This window comes from Pteronotus mesoamericanus, unplaced genomic scaffold (assembly GCF_021234165.1).
Source record: "Pteronotus mesoamericanus isolate MK-2021 breed Mesoamerican mustached bat unplaced genomic scaffold, CSHL_Meso_final contig_78, whole genome shotgun sequence".
Classification (NCBI taxonomy): Eukaryota; Metazoa; Chordata; class Mammalia; order Chiroptera; family Mormoopidae; genus Pteronotus; species Pteronotus mesoamericanus.
In genome coordinates, this window is record NW_026555258.1 from 4,594,239 (window position 1) to 4,613,034 (window position 18,796).

Sequence of the window (18,796 nt, forward strand, 5' to 3'; positions counted from 1 at the left end):
CCTCAGAGCAAGACCCAGGGTATCTATTCCAGGATGAGAGTCTAGTCAATAGCGATGTCCTAGTGCACGCACATGCGTGCGCACAGGGGAGCGAACATCCCGAAGCCGAGGGCCCGGCCCCCAGACAATCCTGTAAGCCGAACGCGTTCGCTCCGCCTGCCTGCACCGCGCCCCTGACGGATTACAACCCCCAAGGACAGCTGACGGTGGACCTGGGGACCCAGAGAAGGTGCTCCAGCTCACCCACAATCAAAGACCGGCAAATCGAAAAGAGTCACCTTTTCTCACCCATCAAATTAGCCAGAGGGAAGAGTGAGGTCCCCAGACGCCAGCCAGGGTGTGGGGAAAACACCATCTCAAACTCTGTCAGCAGAAAGCCGAGATGGTCCAACACGTTTGGAGGACAGTCTGGTGTTATCTACCCACACTGAAAATGATCAGATACTTTAATAAGGCAATTGCATTTCTGGGACCCTATCCTGTAGCTGTTTGCAAATGTGTGTGTGCTTATTATAAAAACCCGGAAAGCAACCCATTTGCCACAATATGGGAATGGCTGAGTATATAAAGATACGGTTAAGAAAAATTGAGGTCCCTTCTATAGCATCTCCCGTAGTCATTAAAAACAGGGCGGTGGGCCTCTATTTCCTGACAGGGAAAGAGGTCAATGACGTGATGTGTGGGGGGAGGGGGGAGCAAGCTGCAAACAGAATGCATTGTACAATCCATTTTCTATGTAATAGAAAAAGTAAGTGTGCATGTATATGTAGATGAATGAATTACACACACATTCTGGAAGGACACAAAATTATTAAAAGTGTTTGCACCTCGAGACTAGAATTATTAGAATATTTTACAAGCATGCAATAATTTTGCAAGTTTGGGAGGAAAGTACTAATTTAAGCTATTCACTGAAAGAGCTAAAAACCCTGATACTAAATCGACAAAGAACACAAAGAAAGAACATCATTTACTGATCATACATATTGAAATAAAATGCAAAACTCCTAAACAAAACACTGGAAAATAGAATCCAGCTGTATTTTAAAGAAGTAACCCTGATTAGTGGGGCTCAGTGGGTTGGGCATCGTCCCACAAAGTGAAAGGTCGAGGGTTCAATTCCCGGTCAGGGCACACGCCTGGGTTGCAGATTTGGTCCCCGATCAGGGGGTATATGAGAGGCAACCAATGGATGTTTCTCTCTCACCTAGATGTTTCTCTCCCTGTCTTTCTCCCTCCCTTCCCCTCTCTCTAAAAATAAATAAATAAAATCTTAAAAAGAAAAAAAAAGACCCACCACAACTCAGCAGGGCTTAGGCAAGGAATGGGGAAGAGTTCAGAAGGAAGGTACCCCATCAACAGGTCAGCAGGGGACCGTGCAACACAGCCCGGAAGTCACTGGCTGAAATTCAGCACCCATCCCGGTTGGTGATTCTTTCCGTTTGGGGGTGGTATGGTTTGGTTTTCCCCTAAGGAATTAGGAACGAAAGCATCTCCTTCACGCAAACAAGGCACCGACATCACAGGACCGCCTGTGACCAGAGGCAGGAGAAGAGTGGCCGCAGCCGCCTCGTTACTGTCGGTGCCCCGAGAGTCCAGCTTGGGGACGCCGTGACACATTTCAAACCAGTGAGGTCCTTGGGAAAGAGGAGACAGCACTGTAATTTGGACAGCCTGTGCGTGTCAACCTAGAAAACCCAAGACATTACACCAAAAAAATAGAACTCGTTTGAAAAAAAAAAAAAAACTTCAGTAAGAAAGTTGGAAGCAAAATAAATATATGAGAATGAATTGCTTTCCAACATACGAGCAATACTCATTTGCAAAAAATGTGAGGGAAAAGAAATTACTGGTCAAATAGTAACAAAAACCAAAATATTTGGAAATGATTTTAAAAAGAAATGGATGGAGAGAGGAAAAAACACTGTAAATCTGTACTAAAGGAAGTAAGTCTGTGAATAAACAAAGAGGCATGTGTCCTAGAAGGAAACAACCGCAATTTTAAAAAATGATACTTCTTCTCCTAATCAAGATTTAAATACAATTCCAAGCAAAATCACGATGAGGATTTTTTGGGAAGCTGACTGAGTTTTTCTATTTTTCATTGGAAGGAAGAAAGGATCGAGAACATTTTAAAAATGAGGGTGAATAAAAAAGAATATAAATAAGGGCCTGACCTCAGTAACTCCAGAAATGGGTAGTTTTAGGACTAACAGCACAAGGACTGGACTCCATTTAGCAAAGCGGTTTTCCAGCCGAGTGTGAGCTAACAATGCAAAAACCACTACCCGTGCCCGCTGGGAGGGAACAGTAAGTGAAAGGGTGGTGAATGGGCGTCGGGGACCAGGTTTGTCACTGTTGGGGTGGAAGGTTATAGGTAAGCTAGGGTGGGAGGTTAGAATGATCCACACAGTAATCAATCCGAGTTGGAGACATCGGGATGAACTCACGATCGGCTTAGCTTGGATACAGATGGTTACATAGAGAAATATTTACAGATAGACACGGGTCAGATATGCAACATGTTGCTCTGTCAGCCAAGGCTCTAGAAGCAGCGACACCCTAGTAGCAACAAACACAGCCAGCACTCAGATCCTAGTTTCTAACACTGTTTTTCAATCAAAGGAACCAGGGCGCCTGAGGGAGATCGCTGGTTCCAGGACTGGGCAGGAGAGCCCTGCGTCACGAACAACTCGTGGTGCCACAGAGTAAGAAAGCGCTCGAACACACACACGACAATGTGGGGGCGTCACAGCCACACCAGAGGCAACTGAAAGGGCTTCCAATGACCTCAGCTGAAAACTTTTGAGCAACTAAATAAAGCAGTATTAGATGATAGTCCAAAGCACCGTATTTTGCCTGTATAATGTACACATTCTGCACAAATTTTCGAGGGGAACATGAGGGTGCTCATTATACATGTTAGTACAGTCGAAGAGTTCTTGGCCTCCTACGATGCATAAATATTGTAAATCTGTTGCCGGTGCTTAAAATTTCTTGTACCTTGTATCTGCTCTTGTATTTTGTAAATGTTTGTTACGTCACCATTTCTTGTACCATAATATGTTCAGAAATAAACGCCCACATTCCTTTATATAAGTGAGATCATACAGTGTTTTCTTTCTCTGCCTACTTCTCTCACGTAGCGCAGTGCCGTCCATGTTGTTACAAAGAGCAGGATTTCCTTCTTCCTTTTAGCTTTATCCACGCATCAGTTGATGGTTTAAAAAAGGTCCTGAAATTTTAAATTTCAGAACAGCTTTAGATGTATATTCCTTTATGAGACAAAAAAAACAAGTATCTAAATATAAATAAATAATTGAATTAAAAATTAAAACAAAAGATATTTTCCCTGCAAGTTTGGGCCAAAAATGTGGGTGCGCATTCTACGCGGCAAAATACAGTATAAAATAAATAGCCGTGATTCATACTGACGTAAGTCTCTTGTGGAGAAGGATCCGAGTGATTTACACACATACTCCACCCTCGGAACGCAGAGCCCAACCCCCTGGTCGCCCGGGGGGCTGCCCACAGCGGCCTTCTCCCGAGAGCACGGCCTGGAAAAGGAGAAAGTCCCAGGTAACTGCTCAGCAGACACGCCTGCCCGCCGCAGCCAGGTGGTCAAGGTCAACGCCATCGGTGATGAGTCATGTCGATGGCACGTGCCTTTGATACGAAGCGAGGAGAACGGCCTGTTCCTCCCTGGTCTCCCTCCCGTTACCCAGTCTCACTGGGGAAAAACATCGGACAAACCACAACTGAGGGACAAAATAAGAGAGCAATGCTGGTTCTGGCTGTCCCTGTCATCACAAACCAAGTCCGAGAGATGTTCCAACCACGAGGAGCCGAGGCGGACATGACTCAATGTACTGGGGGGCCCTGGATGGGACCTCGGAACAGAACAATGACATTAAGAAAAAACTGGAGAAATGTGAATGAAGGATGGGCTTTAGTAATAAAAAGCATATCTAACTGGTCCTTTGTGATAACTGTACAATAATAACACAAGATGTTAATAATAGGGAAAACTATTGTTAGGTATGGGGGAACTTTCTGTACTATCTTTGCAATAATTCTATAAATCTAAAGCTGTTCTAAAATTTAAAATTTTATTACATTTTGTAAACTGTGAACTGATGCGTGGATAAAGCTAAAAGGAGGAAGGAAACCCAGCTGTTGGTGACAACAGGGACGGCACTGTGCTACGTGAGAGAAGTAGGCAGAGGAAGGAAACACTGCCTGATCTCGCTTACGTGTGGAACCTGAAAAAGCTGAACTCAGAGAAACAGGAAAGGTGTTTACCAGGGGCTGGGGGACTGGGAGACACGGGGAGACATCGGTCAAGGGCACACACTTCCAATTATAAGACGAGTAAGTGCTGGAGTTCCGATGTATAGCACCGTGACTATAGTTAATAATACTGTGTCACATACTTAAATGTTGCCAAGAGAGTAGAGCTGAAGTGTTCCCACCACAGAAAAGAAATGCTCATTACGTGATGGGATGGGGGAGTTAGCCAACACGAAGGTCGTAATCATTTTGCAATTTATAAGTCTATTGAGTCAACGCTTGTACACCCGGAACAAGCCCACTAGTACGTGTCAGTTATATCTCAGTAAAGCAGGGAGAAAAAATTTAAGAAAAAACAACATGAAGAAGGGTTTGTCCTATTAGAAGATATTCCAAAGCCAAACAATGGCTATAATATGCTCCTGGCAGAAGAACTGTCATGCAGTAGAACACAATGAAAGACCCAGATAAATTCTTAATAGATCAAGTAATCAGAGATAAAGGCAGGATCCAAATGAATGAAAAAGAAAGGATTATTCAACCAGGGGTACCTGACACTTTCATTATCCTGTTCTAAAAGAATTACAGTAGATCATTTTTTTATACCGTGCAACAATCTCTTTTTTTCATGCCAGGTTAAAGAATTGAATATAACAAGAAAAAGAGAGAACAAATGCAAAAGGCTGAGTTCGTGATAGAAAAAAAAAATCTTTTCTAAGCATAAAAGTGAAGAAATCACAGAAGGAAAAAGTCAGCAGCTCTCACTCCATTTAAAATTTACGACACAAACATTTAAAACTTCAGGACATCTGGAATGACAAACAATACTGGGAAGCCAACAACCAGGAAAAATACTAACCACATAACAAAAACCGATTAATATCATTAATATCAAGTCCTCATACTGATTGCTAAGAAAACCAATAAAACACCAATGAGCAAAGGAACTCACAATTTACAAAAGAAGAAATTCACACCAAAAACGGTCTCGCGACACGTGAAGCATACTGAACCTCACTAGCAATTAAAACAGGAAGACACCATTTTCCATCTTTTGAATTAGGGGGAAAATAATGTTTTTATTCCTAATCCCCAGCATCCGGGGCAGCCTCTCAGAAGGGCCCCTCAGATGCTTCTGGGAGAGGTTTCAGCTCCCCGAACACTCTGCAAAACAATCCGAAGAGTCGCCCAGCCACTCCATGTGTTAAGGACGTCCTACGAATTCCATTCTGAGAAAATTAATCCTGCGAAAAACCAATCAGATGCAAAGGTTTACATGAGAATGCTTTTTGCAATATTTTAATAGAGAAAAACCGAAAACAATCTAAGTTTTCAGCCAAAATGAAATCATTAGCAAAATTCTAACTTTCTAGTTCGGGAACATCCCACTTTTTTCATTTAAATATTTTTAAAAGTCCTTCCAACGCGCAGATCCTGGTTTATCTCCAGGCGAGAGCGGTCCAGAACCGCTAGCGTCTGCCCTGCAAACACAGGTTCTCGGGTGTAGGATGGGGGTTTCCTTTAAGAAGCCCCTCCAGGCGTGCAGCCCTGGGGGGCCCGAACCCTCGGCTAAAACCCCCGTTTCTCCAGCTCCTCTTCCACCAAAGGGATTCCATTGGCTGATTCAAAAGACACAGCCAAATCTAAACCTCAGCTCCAATCCCTGCTCAGAACCCTCTGGTGGCCGCTCACAGCCCATAGAAGGAAATCTAAGTGCTCCAGATCCTCCGTCCGAAGTCGCAGCCCAGACCGGTCTGGCCTCTCCTCACTTTTCTATTTCGCCCCTCCTACCACCAGGCTCCCATACACACACCTGTCCCTAACTGTCAGCCACCACCCGGCTTGGTCAGGAAGCTCGCAGAGTCCCCAGACCCAGCATCGGCCCGGGGAAACGCTCAAAAGCTGACATTCAGTCCTATTCTTCCAGCCCTGCTCCAACGCTGCTTCCTCAGAGAGCCCTCGGTTAGTCCCCTCCCACACGGACCCAAAGTCAGGGGCTGGCACCTGAGCCACCTGTGACACTCTCTACCCTCCGCCGGTCCTGTCTCCAGCAGGCTGCTGGCCCCTTGGCATGAGCCCTGCCTCCTTCACACTGGGAGCCTCCCAAGGCCGTGCACATGCAGGCGCTCCATAAACGATGGGGTCCCCTCCACGCCCGGACCTGGGGGTGTCTGTGGGGAGGGGGGTTGGGGAACAGGGGAGGGGGGTGGGTTTTCTGTTTCACAGAAGATGAAGGTTGAAGAGTTGTGCACCCGCTCAGCACCCAGAGAGGACAGGAGGGGTGGGGGTGGACGGAGGGCTGGGGAAAGCCGGTGGCTGGAGAGGGGCAGCCCCAGCCTGGGCCCCGGGGCTGATGTCCGGTTCCAGCAGGCTGCTCTCCTGCCCTGTGGCGGCAGCCAAACACATTTTAGAGTCAAATTACATCACTCTGGCCGGTGGCCTTGGGCAATTCCCCTCCGCGTCCTGAGCCTCAGTTTCTCCAACTGTAAGAGCAGGGGGTGGATTAGATGATCTCTAAGCTCTCTCAGGGTGATGTCATTGGGAGTCCAAGAATGATCCAGAAAGGGAGTGAAAGAGTGAGGGAGAGAGCGTGTCTGTCACCTGCGTCTGAGCTGAAGCCCCGGGACACGCCGCACAGCTCACCACCCCACCCCCACCCTGCTGCCCGCTGACGCTCGGGCGGGAGCTCTCCACCCTTCCAGACCCCGGCTCTGGGCCTTGGGCGTCAGAACCCGACGGAACCCAGAGCTCCTGGAAGCTGAGGGCCGTCCCTCCACCCTCAGCCCGAGGTCGCAGGACCGTGTCACACCCGCTGGGGCCCATTTTTCAAATGGCGTTGTGATTGATAAAGGCAAATTCTCCTGAAAGGTCTGTCTCGCACAGCCTTGGGCCACTGTGTGCATTTTCTCAGCACAAAAACAGCTTGCAGTACAATTTTCCAAGAAATCTGCCATGTTAATTTAATTTATTTTTATTTTTTGGCTTTATAAAGCTATCCTTCTGGCTAGAAAGGTGGCTAGATGGTGAGGCGCGATAAAGCAACCGGTGAAACACGACCCCGGGGCGTGGGAAGGGACAGGCAGGTTGCAGTGTGTTCCCTCCCCCACCCCACTGGGCTCCACGGCCGAATTTTTTTCTTCATTAAAAAATGCCGGAGAAAAAGCAGTCCTGTTGCTCAGAAGGTTGGGGATTATTCTCAGCAGCTGTTTTGCCCTCCGAAACTCCCCACAGTGGGGTCTCCCAGGGACCCTTTTCAAAGGCGGGTCCCTAACACTGCGCTGAACGTTAGGGGCTGCGGGAGCCGAGGAGCTGGGGTGCGGAGGGGCCCAGGCAGTGCGTGCGGGTGGCGCGGAGGCGACCTGGCTCGCCCGGGGAGCCGCTGTTTTCCTCGGCAAAACAGGTGAGCCGGCCAGACGCGGCCGCGGGGAGTGCACCTGCCTTTGCGGGCTCTTCTGGCCCCCGAAGGGGCATGCTGGGAGCGAACCCTTACGACTCGTAACGAGGGAAAACGCGAACCCCGCAGAGGCTCATCGCGTGCCCGGCTCTGCTCCTGAGGCCTCAACTCAGCGTCTCGGCCGGTCTGGGGAGCAGTTCTCACCCATTTCCTAAACGAGGGCAGCGAGGCTCAGGAGGGTCGGGTCACCTGCCGAACGACCACAGCCAGGAGGTGGCTGAGCAGCAGCTGAACGCCGTGGCCCTGCCCCCGCCCCCGCCAATTCTCTGTCACTCGCCTGACCCGGCAAGACAGAGGACGCGAGAGAGGCGCAGCAGGTTCCCGGGGAACGTGGGGGCGGCAGCAAGGCCTGTGCCGGGTGCCCGGGGGCGGGCGGCGCGCACGTGGCGAGGCGCCCCCGCCCGGCCGTCGCTCAGCCCTGGGGCGTCGCGGTGCGCCCGCGCTGCAGTCGCGAGCGGGCGGGCGGGCCGGCGAGCGCCGCTGCAGGGCGCCGGGCGGGGCCGCGGGGCGCTACCTGGGTCATGGAAGGGCACCAGCGCGTAGTTGGCGATGGCCTGGCTGTGGTGGCTCAGGCTGCGCTCCAGAATGCGCGAGGCGCCGTCCATCACCTGCATCAGGTCGTCCCACATGGAGCCAGTGACGTCGAAGACGATGGCCAGGGTGGCGTCCCCCGTGGTCGGGGGCAGCGCCGTCCTGGGCGCGCCGGCCGCCGCGGCGGAGACTGCCAGCAGCAGCCGCGGGAGCAGCGCCCGGAGCATCGTGCGGAGCGCGGCCGACTGGCTTCGGGAGCGGCGGCGGAGGCGCAGGTCGCGGCGAGCGCGGCCGTCCCGTGTGCTCGGCGGCCGCCCGGCGTGCGGCTGCAGCGCGGCGCCTCGCTCCGTCGGGCCGCGGCCGGTGCGCTCGCGACAGGGGCTCGCGGCGGGGTCCGCCTGCTGGGAGCCCGAGGCGGGTCCTAGAGCCCACCCCGTTCAGGGTCACGGGCCCGCCTCCTCCGCTCCCCACACCGTGACTCAAACTTTCCCGGCCCCGCTGCTCACCCGTCCAGACCCGAGGTTAGCGGAGGACGCGGGGCGGGCCGCGGTCAGCGCGGTGAGGGACGTGGACGTACAGGGACGCGCGGGACGCGGCGGACACCTGCGCCTGCGGACGCGCGCCGCGCGCGGGGGCGGCGGGGGAGGGGGCACGCGCCTGCCCCTGGGCCGGAGCCCGGCCGCCGCGAGGCCGGGCTCCTCCCTCCAGCCAGCTCCCCGCGTGCCCCACCCCGCGCAGGAACTCCAGTGCTTCTTCCTTCTGCAGGGATCTGTGCTTCCCAGTTACCGCAATCGTTACTGTCGTAATCAAGCACCATTCGCTGAGCACCTACTGTGTGCTCGCTGCAACCCCAGAGGGAGGCACTAACACTAAACCCAGTTTACAGAGAAGCCAGCGGAGGCTTGGTCACTTACAAACCGAGGGGAAGGCGTTTGCCTGCAGTCCCTCGGCTCCCAAGTGGTCAGGGTAGGACTAGAAGCCAGGCCTAGAAAGATTCCAAAGACCCTCGCCCCTGCCGCCTCCTGACCATCCTGACAATAGCTTACGGACCGTTCTGAAATGCAAATTGGATCAGGTCAGCTGAAGACTCCGGAGGATGGGAGATGCCCCTCTGCCATGTCCCGCACCAGGCCCCACGGACTGCGTGTGAAGGTTCTGGGACACACGTGAGGCGCTGCTGGCGCCGCCGGTGCCTCTGCCCTCGGTTCAGCCATCCCCCCCTCACGGCGCACCCTCCTGCCGCCCTTGCTCCCCTCAGGCGGCTCTCTCCTGGCTTATTTCTGCCATAGGCCTCTCTCCCCTTTGGCCTGTGAGCCCCTTGAGGCCGGGACTGTGTTTTGGTCCGCGTCCCCGCGGCACCCCCCTTTAGTCTCCAGTTCCCAACCCAGTTCCCTGGCACATGCTAGGGACTTCACCAAGTGCTACCTGAATAAAGGAGAGAAGCTTTTGTGCACTGGCAGGTTTTGAGAGTTCAGGGCGGCAGGGCAGTTTGCCCCCTCCTTCCTCAGCCCCTTCCCTGAGGCCAGGCTCCCAGGTAAGGCATACGCAGCCCCTCATACATGGCTGAGGGCTCTATGGTGTCCGGCTGGGGTGCAGGGGGGAGGCTTCTCCAGCCCTTCCCTTCCAGAACCCCAACCAGGGAGGCCCCCACCCTGTCCTTCCTGCTTCCACCTCCATCTCCGGTCACACCCCTCCCCCCAGGGCTGTTTCGGCACCTTGCCCTGTGACCCCGCAGCCCCTTGTGACCCTTTGTCGGGCACTGATCACGCTGTCCCCAACTGTGCGCTCTGGGGCAGCTGAGATCAGGTGCCTGGCATGTGGTAGGTGCCCAAGGCAGGCACGCACATGAATGGGTCAGCAGGTGTCAGAGGGGCCTGGAGGCTGAGCATTGGCCCTGGCGGGGGGGGGGGGGGCGCACACATCCTCGGGGACTCTGTTCTAGGCCAGGCTGGGGTCTGGAAGAAATGGTCTCCATGGAGCTGCCTGCCTCATGGCTTAGTGGGGAGCCAAGTGCCCAGCCCCCGGTGAGAGTAGAACTCAGGGCCAAGCTCGTGGGGGACTGAGTCACCTGTACTTCTGGACACTGGCTCTTTAAATCTCCCTGGGTGAAGGCCGTGGTTGGCCCCGGGACCTGGGCAGGGCTGGGCCAGCTGTTGGCGAGGGAAGAGAGGCCCCAGCTGTGGAAGGCCAAGGCGAATAGGAGCCAGGAATTGGGCAGGGCTCACAGACAGAGACATGGGAGGCTTAGTACAGGGGACCTTTGGGGACAAACACGGCCTTCAGTCATTCACTCCACAAACACTGGCTGAGCCAAAGCTGGGTGTCAGGCACTCTGCTAGGCACTGTTGGGGGAGGGGGGACATACAGATGCGCAAGACATGCTTTCAACCCTGGGGAGAAGAGACATGTAAACAAATAATTCCAAGTCAATGACCTAAGTGCTAATAGAGGAATTACCAAGAGCTCTGGGAGCTCAAAGGAAGGAGTGTCTGAGCCTAAGGGGTCAGAGGAGGCTGCGGAGTGAGCCTGAGAAGAGGTCAGCAACGAGAGGGGAAGGGCATTTGAGGAGTAGGAACAGCATGTGCAAAGGCAGGAGGGCAGGAGCGACCTCCGGCTTGCCCAGTGCGGTCGTGGGTGACAGCAGGGCGGAGGACAGAGCCCAGATCCTGAAGGACCTTGAACGTCTGGGGAAGGGTGTGGGATCTCTCCAAAGGCACTGAGGAGCTATTGAGGAACGTGCGCAAGGGTGGTTGGGGGGGGGGGGCGGAGAAGCTACCTGATCCAATTTGCATTTCAGAACGGTCCCAGCAGCAAAATTCAAAGGGTAGATCTTGTAAACACCAAGAAGCCATAACTCTACTCCCTGAGGAGGAGGATGTAAGAGCAGACCCGGCCCTAAAGAGAATGAGATGCTTCTCCTAGGACTGACCCCAAGGGCAAGTGGGTCATGAATCTGCGTCCCGAAATAGCCTTGTGACCTAGCGCAAGGCCCTTCCCTCCCCCATTCGTAGAATTATGAGAGATGGATGGGGCTAACCAGGTGCCCTCCCATGGTTCTTGCAGCCCCACCACACTAGAGCCACCGCCGGGGGTCCCTTGGAGACACAGGCAAGATGCAAAAGACCATCTGAGCTCATCAGGACAAAGCCTCCTCCTGTTGCCATGGAAGGGAGATTTGGGGGGCACCACCTCCCGTCCAGGGTGGCCAGGGGAGCTGCCCAAGTGTGGGCCTCTCCAGGGGCTCAGTGCTTTCCCAGAACGTAACCATGGGAGCGCTGGGTGCGCGCACAGAAGGCCCAGAGAAGATACAATCAAACCCCATCAGTCAACTCCATCTCAGTACTTCGACTCCCCAGGCCGCCTGGGGGCCCACACTTGGAACTCAAGACAATCCCTGTTTTTCTCCTATTTCCAGAATTGTGGTCTCAGCAGGGTTGTTTGTTTCCTAACTTGCCACATGTTTGCTGTGGAGAGCGCCGTGGGCCTGGCCCGTCCACTGAAAGGATGCACGTGTGTTATTGCGCACGCCGCCGCTCTCAGCCTTGGCTTGGAAATCCAGGCCTGTCCACTCTGTCTACACTGGGGACCCAAGACCAGCTGAGGGGCTGGATCAGAACCCAGGACTTGGCCGGTCAAGGAAAGGGGACCCCTCCCTACCAGTGGGCCTTTCTTATGCTTCTGTGTGTCCTGCCCCCTAAATGCTTCCTGGTCTCCAACACCTTAGATCCTCTGAGATTTTGTCAACCACCTCCCACCATGCTCCACCCGGCCCTCTGCCTGAGGGCACCTGCTCTGTGCCTCCGAAGGAAAGCGTACAAATATTGATGAGAGAGAGCATCCACCCAGTCCTCACTGAGCACCAGCCGTGCTGAAGGACAAACCCTTCTCAGTATTTCCCCTCGAAGAGCCGCTTAGGTCAATCTTAACTCTTCACATGCAAATGAGGAAACTGAGGCAGAGAGCGAGGGTCCTGCGTCCAGGCTGGACTTCGCATTCACATCTGCCTTTCCACAGAGGCTGTGGTCCGACCCACCCCTCCATGCTGCCTCAGCCTCGTCAGGGTGGCTGGTACAGGGTTCCCAGCAGCTGAAGTTCTAGAACGAATATGATTCTTGGGGAGCAGCAACTCAGGCTGGACTGGGACTCGAGAGTCAGACATTTAGCACCTTTGAAACACTGAAAACTCTTCTCCTACCCACCTTTAACCAAACTTCCCCGGGCCAAATGAGAGGAGGAAGAAACCACCATGTAGACAGCAGGTGAGTCTGCCGCTCAGTCTGCGCTCAGCGCTGACGCGCCAGACCTGAGACAGAAAGAGTCTCACAGCCTCACTTCTCTTCTCTAGGAAGGAAGTAAAAAAATTAGTGAGGGCCCTGCAGAACAGGACTAGCGGGGAGTCAAAGGAACAAAGGAATGGACAGACAACTCAGACAAACAACTCAGGGAAGGAGCTACTGAGGAGGGGGGGGGAGCCAGGAAGTTCCACTCAGCACCACTGTGTGAGCTCCGAGTGATTTACTGCTGAATTTGATCCCTCAATGGGACCAGCCTCCAAATCACATGTACCATAAGGAATGGTTTGAGGCCGTCCCAAGAAATATTTGAGCAGCTCAAGAGACACAGGAACTGTTGCCCATCCCCATGTTCTCAGAAACAAACAAATGAGCTAAACCAGAGCCAGCAGCTAAGATTTGCTCCCCACCACTGAGACCTGGCCCATCGGCCACGGGATGGAGCTCATGTGTCCCTGAGCCCCTGATGCTGTCACTGGGTGGAGAAGGAGCCAGTCTCATCAGCAGGTGGTCGTTGATCACTGGGCTGTATAGCAGTAAGCCTTGTTGTCATTTATGGCCGTGATGTCACCTTTATCATTGTCATCGGTGGCTGGAAAGAATATCCAGAGTCAAGGTTTACTGTCTGGCCCTTTCATTCTTTCTCTCATAATTGAAAATTCCAGTTGATTGCTTTGTACATTTTGGCAGACCCTGTTGCCTTCTTACCCTGAAGGCTCCCCCCCACCCCCCTGCCACCTGCTTCCTCAAGAGCCTGGCTTTGCCCCAACCTTCTGGCTCAGGTGTCCATTCTTCTTCCATGTGACCTGAGGGAGGGCCACCCCTTTCCCCTCTTCAAGGGAAGTCCTGATGGGCCAGGTTACCCCTGTGGGCTGGGAAGGGGCATTTAATGCAGGTCTGGCCAATGGGACACGAAGGGATGTGTGCTAGTGCGTCTCCAGATGAGGCACAAAGGAACAAAGTCAGAGGACACACACAACCCTATTTGAAATCTTACTCTAAAGCAGCAGTAACTACGACAGCATGGTACAGGCAAAAAGAAAGAGGGACAGGCCAATAGAACAAAAAAGAGAGTCCAGAAATAGATTCACACACTGGATTCTTGACAGAGGGGCCATGGGGAAGGGAAAGTCTTTTCAACCAGTGATGCTGGAGCAGCTGCGTATCCACCCAGACAAACAGTAAACCTCGATCCCTACCTCACGCCATACACAAAAACCAATTCGCAATGATCCACGGGCCTCAGTGTAAAAACTAAGCTGAAAAGCTTCTCAAAAAAAGAGGCATAAGGGAGAAAGAGCTCTTGTTCTTCCACCTAACGTGTCTGCACGGATCTCTGGAACTTTGCAGCCTGAAACTATGAGGAAGCAAGCCAGTCTGACGAGAAGAGAACATGGAAGAGAAGAGAGCCTTGGAGCTGCCCTGTGGATGGCTTTCTCTTCGTGTGCAACAACGCATTTTCCTGCAGAGGTAAGCCAGGTGCATTGTGTTCTCAATTAGTCGCAGCCAAAAGCATTTTCACTGAGACATGCCTGTCCTTTTGTTTTTCCCTCATGTAGTATACAGATTTACACACTGTCTTGTACTCAGGCAGCAAACAAAAAATCAAGTGTACTCCTTTTCATGAGTAATTTAAGGGGTTGTCAAACAATTTTCTCTACTTAGGTTTCATCTTATGAATTGACTTTGGAATTAAACCCCAGGGAAGGGGCTGAGGTACCCTGAGAAAAAGCTGTGACTGTCCATGGCAGGGAGTGACCCCCGAGGAAGTGTCCCCAAAGGACAGAGAACACACTCAACTCGGTCTCATGCTTCCCCAGGCCCTCGCAGTGCACCTGGCACAGAGAAGGAGCTCAATAAATGATGAGGAATCAAACCAGAAAACCCCAAGGCCTGGCATTCATCGTTTTGTAAGTTTTACAATCAGTGCAATTAAAACACAATAAGCTACTGCTTAATTTATACTTTCCTGCTATGTGAAATCTGCCCCAGGTGTTTGAAGAACATGGTCAGAGTTGGACAGTGTTCGTCCTGGACACAGAGTCATTAAAGCCAGCGATTCTGTAAGGCCCCACCTGCCCCCAAATCAGGACCCCACCTGCCCCTGCTAGGGTTCCCCTCCGACTGGGCACCGCTTCCCTGTGTTAAGCAGCAAAGGCAGAGGGGTTTATGCAGAAGCCCCTGCAACGCAGCAGCACTTGGCTCAGATGCAACATCCTAGCTCTTTCCCATCAGAACATTAGCCTGGACTGTTCGGCACGCTGGCTCTAGTCGACAAAAGATTCTGAGAGCCTGTCTCCAAGGTCATGGAAGCGACGCATGACGGCCAAGAAAAATCACTGCCAAGCATTTGAAGATGCCAGGTCAAGAAGAGCAGGACAGTGGGAACATATGACGGGACAGCGTCTGTGAATTATTATGTGGCCGAGCAATTCCCCTCCCAGGCATATACCCCAAAGAACTGAAACCAGATCTTCACGCAAAGGCTGTAACCCAGTGTTGATAGCAGCATCACTCCCCACGGCCTAAAGGTGGACACGGCCCATGTGTCCACCACTGATGACGGATGAACAAGGTGCGGTCTACACACACAATGGATAGTATTCAGCAATCAAAAGGAACAATACATGCTACCACACGGGTGAAACTTAGAAACATCATGGTACGTGAAAGAAGCTGACACCAAAGGCCACATAAATGGGATCTGGAAAGATCCAGAATATGAACTAGGCAAATCCATGGAGACGGAAAGCAGATTTGCCAAGGGCTTGAGATCGGAGGGATGGGGAGTGACAGCTTCGTGGGTACGGGGTCTCCTTTTGGGATGATAAACACATTCTGGGACTAGACAGTGGTGACGGTTGCGCAACATTGCGCATGTACTAAATGTCACTGATGTGTACACTTCAAAATAAGTTAAACGGTGGATTTTATGTTGTGTGTATTTCACTACAATTAAAAAGAAAAACGCAGGGCGTGGCCGCCCGGGGAGGGCGGGTGGGAAACCAGAGTAAGGCACTCCTCATGACCGGAGGCCCAGGGACGCCAGCTGGGGCCTCTCTGCCCCTGGAGAGGCTGAGCCCGGCCCCTGCAGTGGGGGCGCTGGATTCTCCCACCGCCCTGCCCACTCCCCAAGTCTCCCTTTACTTCCTGCCAACTCAATTTCCCCTCAGGAAATCTCCACTGCAGGATCCAATGCCACTAACATGATGTCAATCAAGAAAACAGATGGAGACTGACAACTGCACCATGACAGCTGACCTTTGATTAAAGCAGAGCATCGCACAAGGAATTACATCAAAGACGTTTAAATTGATGGTGCCTGGAGCTGCTTCCCCAGAAACCCCGTTTGGAAAATCTGAAGGAGAGAAATGACGCTCCTCTGCCCAGACATTGGGCCGTGACCTTCTTTGCAGGGAGAGCAGCTGTTTGCCAAGTGCTGAGATTTACGGGGTGGACTGCATCGCAAAAGGAGATCTGATTACCTCTCCTTTGACATTTAATAAAAACAGGCCTACGTCGCAGAAACAAAAGCCCTAGGAACCAAGTGGTTAGTGGTTTCTGCACAAAATTTTCAATATATCCCCTGCAGCGGCGGCCTCCCAAAAGGCTACAATGCCACTTCCTGGACTTGCTAGCCTCCCTTGCAGCCGAGGTACGGGTGCGCCATCGGCCCAACCCATCAAATACACTGGCACTGGCCTTTGGGTCCAGAGCCAGACCCAAAGAAGCTGGAGGTCCCTCGGTTGCAGTGGCAGCCAGATCAACTTCTTGGCTTGGCAGGGGCAGTAGTACCGGCCACAGTCTCTAGGGGTCAGACTACGGCTGCGACGGAAGCACCAAGCAGAATTCTCTAGCTCGGTGTGCGCGCCCGGTCGTGCTGCAAAAGTTAGCTTCGGCTGTCCGTGGTGGAGAACGCTGCTCCGTCCCTTCCGGGAAGGGTTCCAGCGAACCGTCTCCAGCCAAAGAGCGGTCATGTGACCCGGGCTGCCCCAAAAGGTGCCCTCCCGTTTCTCCAGCTGCAGCAATTGGGTTAGAGATGTCCATGTGACCCCCAGCAGAGCCAATCAACATCCTTCCCTGGGATGTTTCTCCTGGGGAAAAGTCTCTGTTGTTTCTGGGGTAGGACTCAACGGTGGTGAATGGGGGCTGCCCGCAGCCCTGTTCCCACACCCAGGGAGGAGGCTGTCCGCCGTCAGAGACAAGAAGCGGAGAGGAAGAGAGAGAAGCCCGGCATCCTTTGAGTCCCTGCTCTCCCCGTACTTTTTGGGGTGTCGTTCTGTGAAGTGATCATTTCTCTTTTCTTGCTTAGGCTCACTTGGGCTGGATGGGTTTCCACCACTTATTAACAAAAGTCCTAAGTGCTGAAGGTGGAGAAATGTTGCTTGATTCCGGCAATGGCTCCATGAGCCTTTCTCTTGAGATGGCAACCGATTTACAGTTAAAGGGGGCAAAATCCCTGAGCCTTGACACACCATCAGCAGGACAGGTCAGTATTAGTCAGCAAACATGTATCGGGCCTCTTCCTAATGCCAGGCCCTGGCCAGGCACTTTCATGGTAGATGAAATGATCTGACATCCAGCAAACACTCAATAATTGCTGGGTACGACAGGCTATTACTACGTCGGCCCTGCTCTCTCCTTCCCGTTTACGGTTCAGGGAGCTGGGGGAGGGGAGGGACAGGAGAAGACGGGCTCAGGATTCGGGATAGGTTGTTTCCCGGTTGTTTCCCAACTTCTCCAAGGAAGGTCGCGAGTGGTCCATTCTAGCCCTGTGCACTTGTTAAAAGGAAGAAGATACTTGTTGATTAGAACCAAAAAACGGCTCATCGAGGGAGTTGACGACCTGTTCTTGGAGAAAACAATCTACTTTAAATACAGGACTTTCAAAATCAAGGAGTTCCCTGAATTCCACTTGGAACGTTTTTTGCCAAGCCTTCTCTGCTGGCAGGGGGACACAGTCCCCTACCTTCTGGGACTGGAAAGAGAGAAAATCTCCCCCCCAAGCTCCTGTAGGGTATCCCCCAAATTAGCACATTGAACGGGACAGCTCGGCCTCTGTCCAACTGTCAGGCCCAGCTCAGCGGGACGTCACAGACAAAAGAAACACAAGGGTGACTCAGAAGCATCAGGGTCAAGTCGGTCTTCACTCCTGGGGTGTTGGCGAAGGGGGCTCACACCTCCCGATGCCCCGCCCCACTTCCGGACAGTCCCTTCACACACGCGAAAGCCTCTGACTCTCCCGGTCCCCCTCCACGCCCCGTTTCCGCTCCCTCAATCCAGCTCTTCTCACCCCTCCAAAGCGACTCTTTTCTCCTTCCAATAACAATGAGTCCTTTTAAAACGCTGACAAAGTTCTGGGCCTGCGTGTGCTTGGACATACATAGGTGGTGTCTGAAACTCAGCCGTTAACCATGAACCCCCCTTACGGCACAGGGGGCCTGGGGGGACTCGAATCTGTGTGCATCTGCCTCCCAGCATGGTGCCATGAAGATGCCGATGCAACTGTGAGAATCGACCTCTTGGTGACAAGCCGTCATGTCCTACATAAGTGACATTTTGTCCCCTACTTAGCCAACACCTACATAATGGTGATTCAGCTTCTCTCAGTCATTGGTAGAATTATCAGATAGAAAACCAGCAAGGATACAGAATAGCACCATCCACCACCAGTACCTGACTGACCTTTCTAGAACATTCCACCCAACAATGTCAGAATACACATTCTTTTCTACTGCAGCTGGGACAGTCACCAAGACGGACCATATCTGGATCACAGGAAGCCTTAACAAATTTACAGGGATTAAAATATACCAGGTATGTTCTCTGACCATAGTGGAATTAAACTGGAAATCAGTAAGAAAGATGAAAAGACAATGTATCAAAACATTTGGGATGAAGGGGAACATATATAGCATTAAATGCTCATATTAGAAAAGAAGAAAGGTCTCAAATCAATAATCTAGGCTTCTACTTTAAGAAGCTAGAAAAAGACCCTGACCAGTATGGCTCAGTTGGTTGGGCATCGTCCTGCCAAGCAAAAGGCCATGGGACCAGGGTTTCTCCTTGCACGTTGATGTTTCTCTCCCTCTCTCTTCCCTCCCTTCCCCCTCTCTGAAAATAAATAAATAAAATCTTTTTTAAAAAAGAAGTGACTCCTCCCTGCCCTTCCTCACACTTTGAACAATGCTGTTTTATTCTTCTCCACATTTGTTACCTCTAAGATCTG

At 52.3% G+C, this 18,796-nt stretch overlaps 1 protein-coding gene across 1 annotated transcript in view; it reads right to left on the reverse strand.

Moving 5' to 3' along the window:
* The window catches only part of HMCN2 (hemicentin 2), a 132,853-nt gene extending 123,761 nt beyond the window's left edge, over positions 1–9,092 (reverse strand). Inside the window, exons 1-2 of the mRNA XM_054584723.1 lie at positions 9,062–9,092; positions 8,259–8,696 (exon numbers count right to left, since the gene is read on the reverse strand). Of these exons, the coding sequence (XP_054440698.1) occupies positions 8,259–8,696; positions 9,062–9,092 (469 nt within the window). The remainder of the gene's footprint in view (positions 1–8,258; positions 8,697–9,061) is intronic.
* Positions 9,093–18,796: the final 9,704 nt, after the last annotated feature.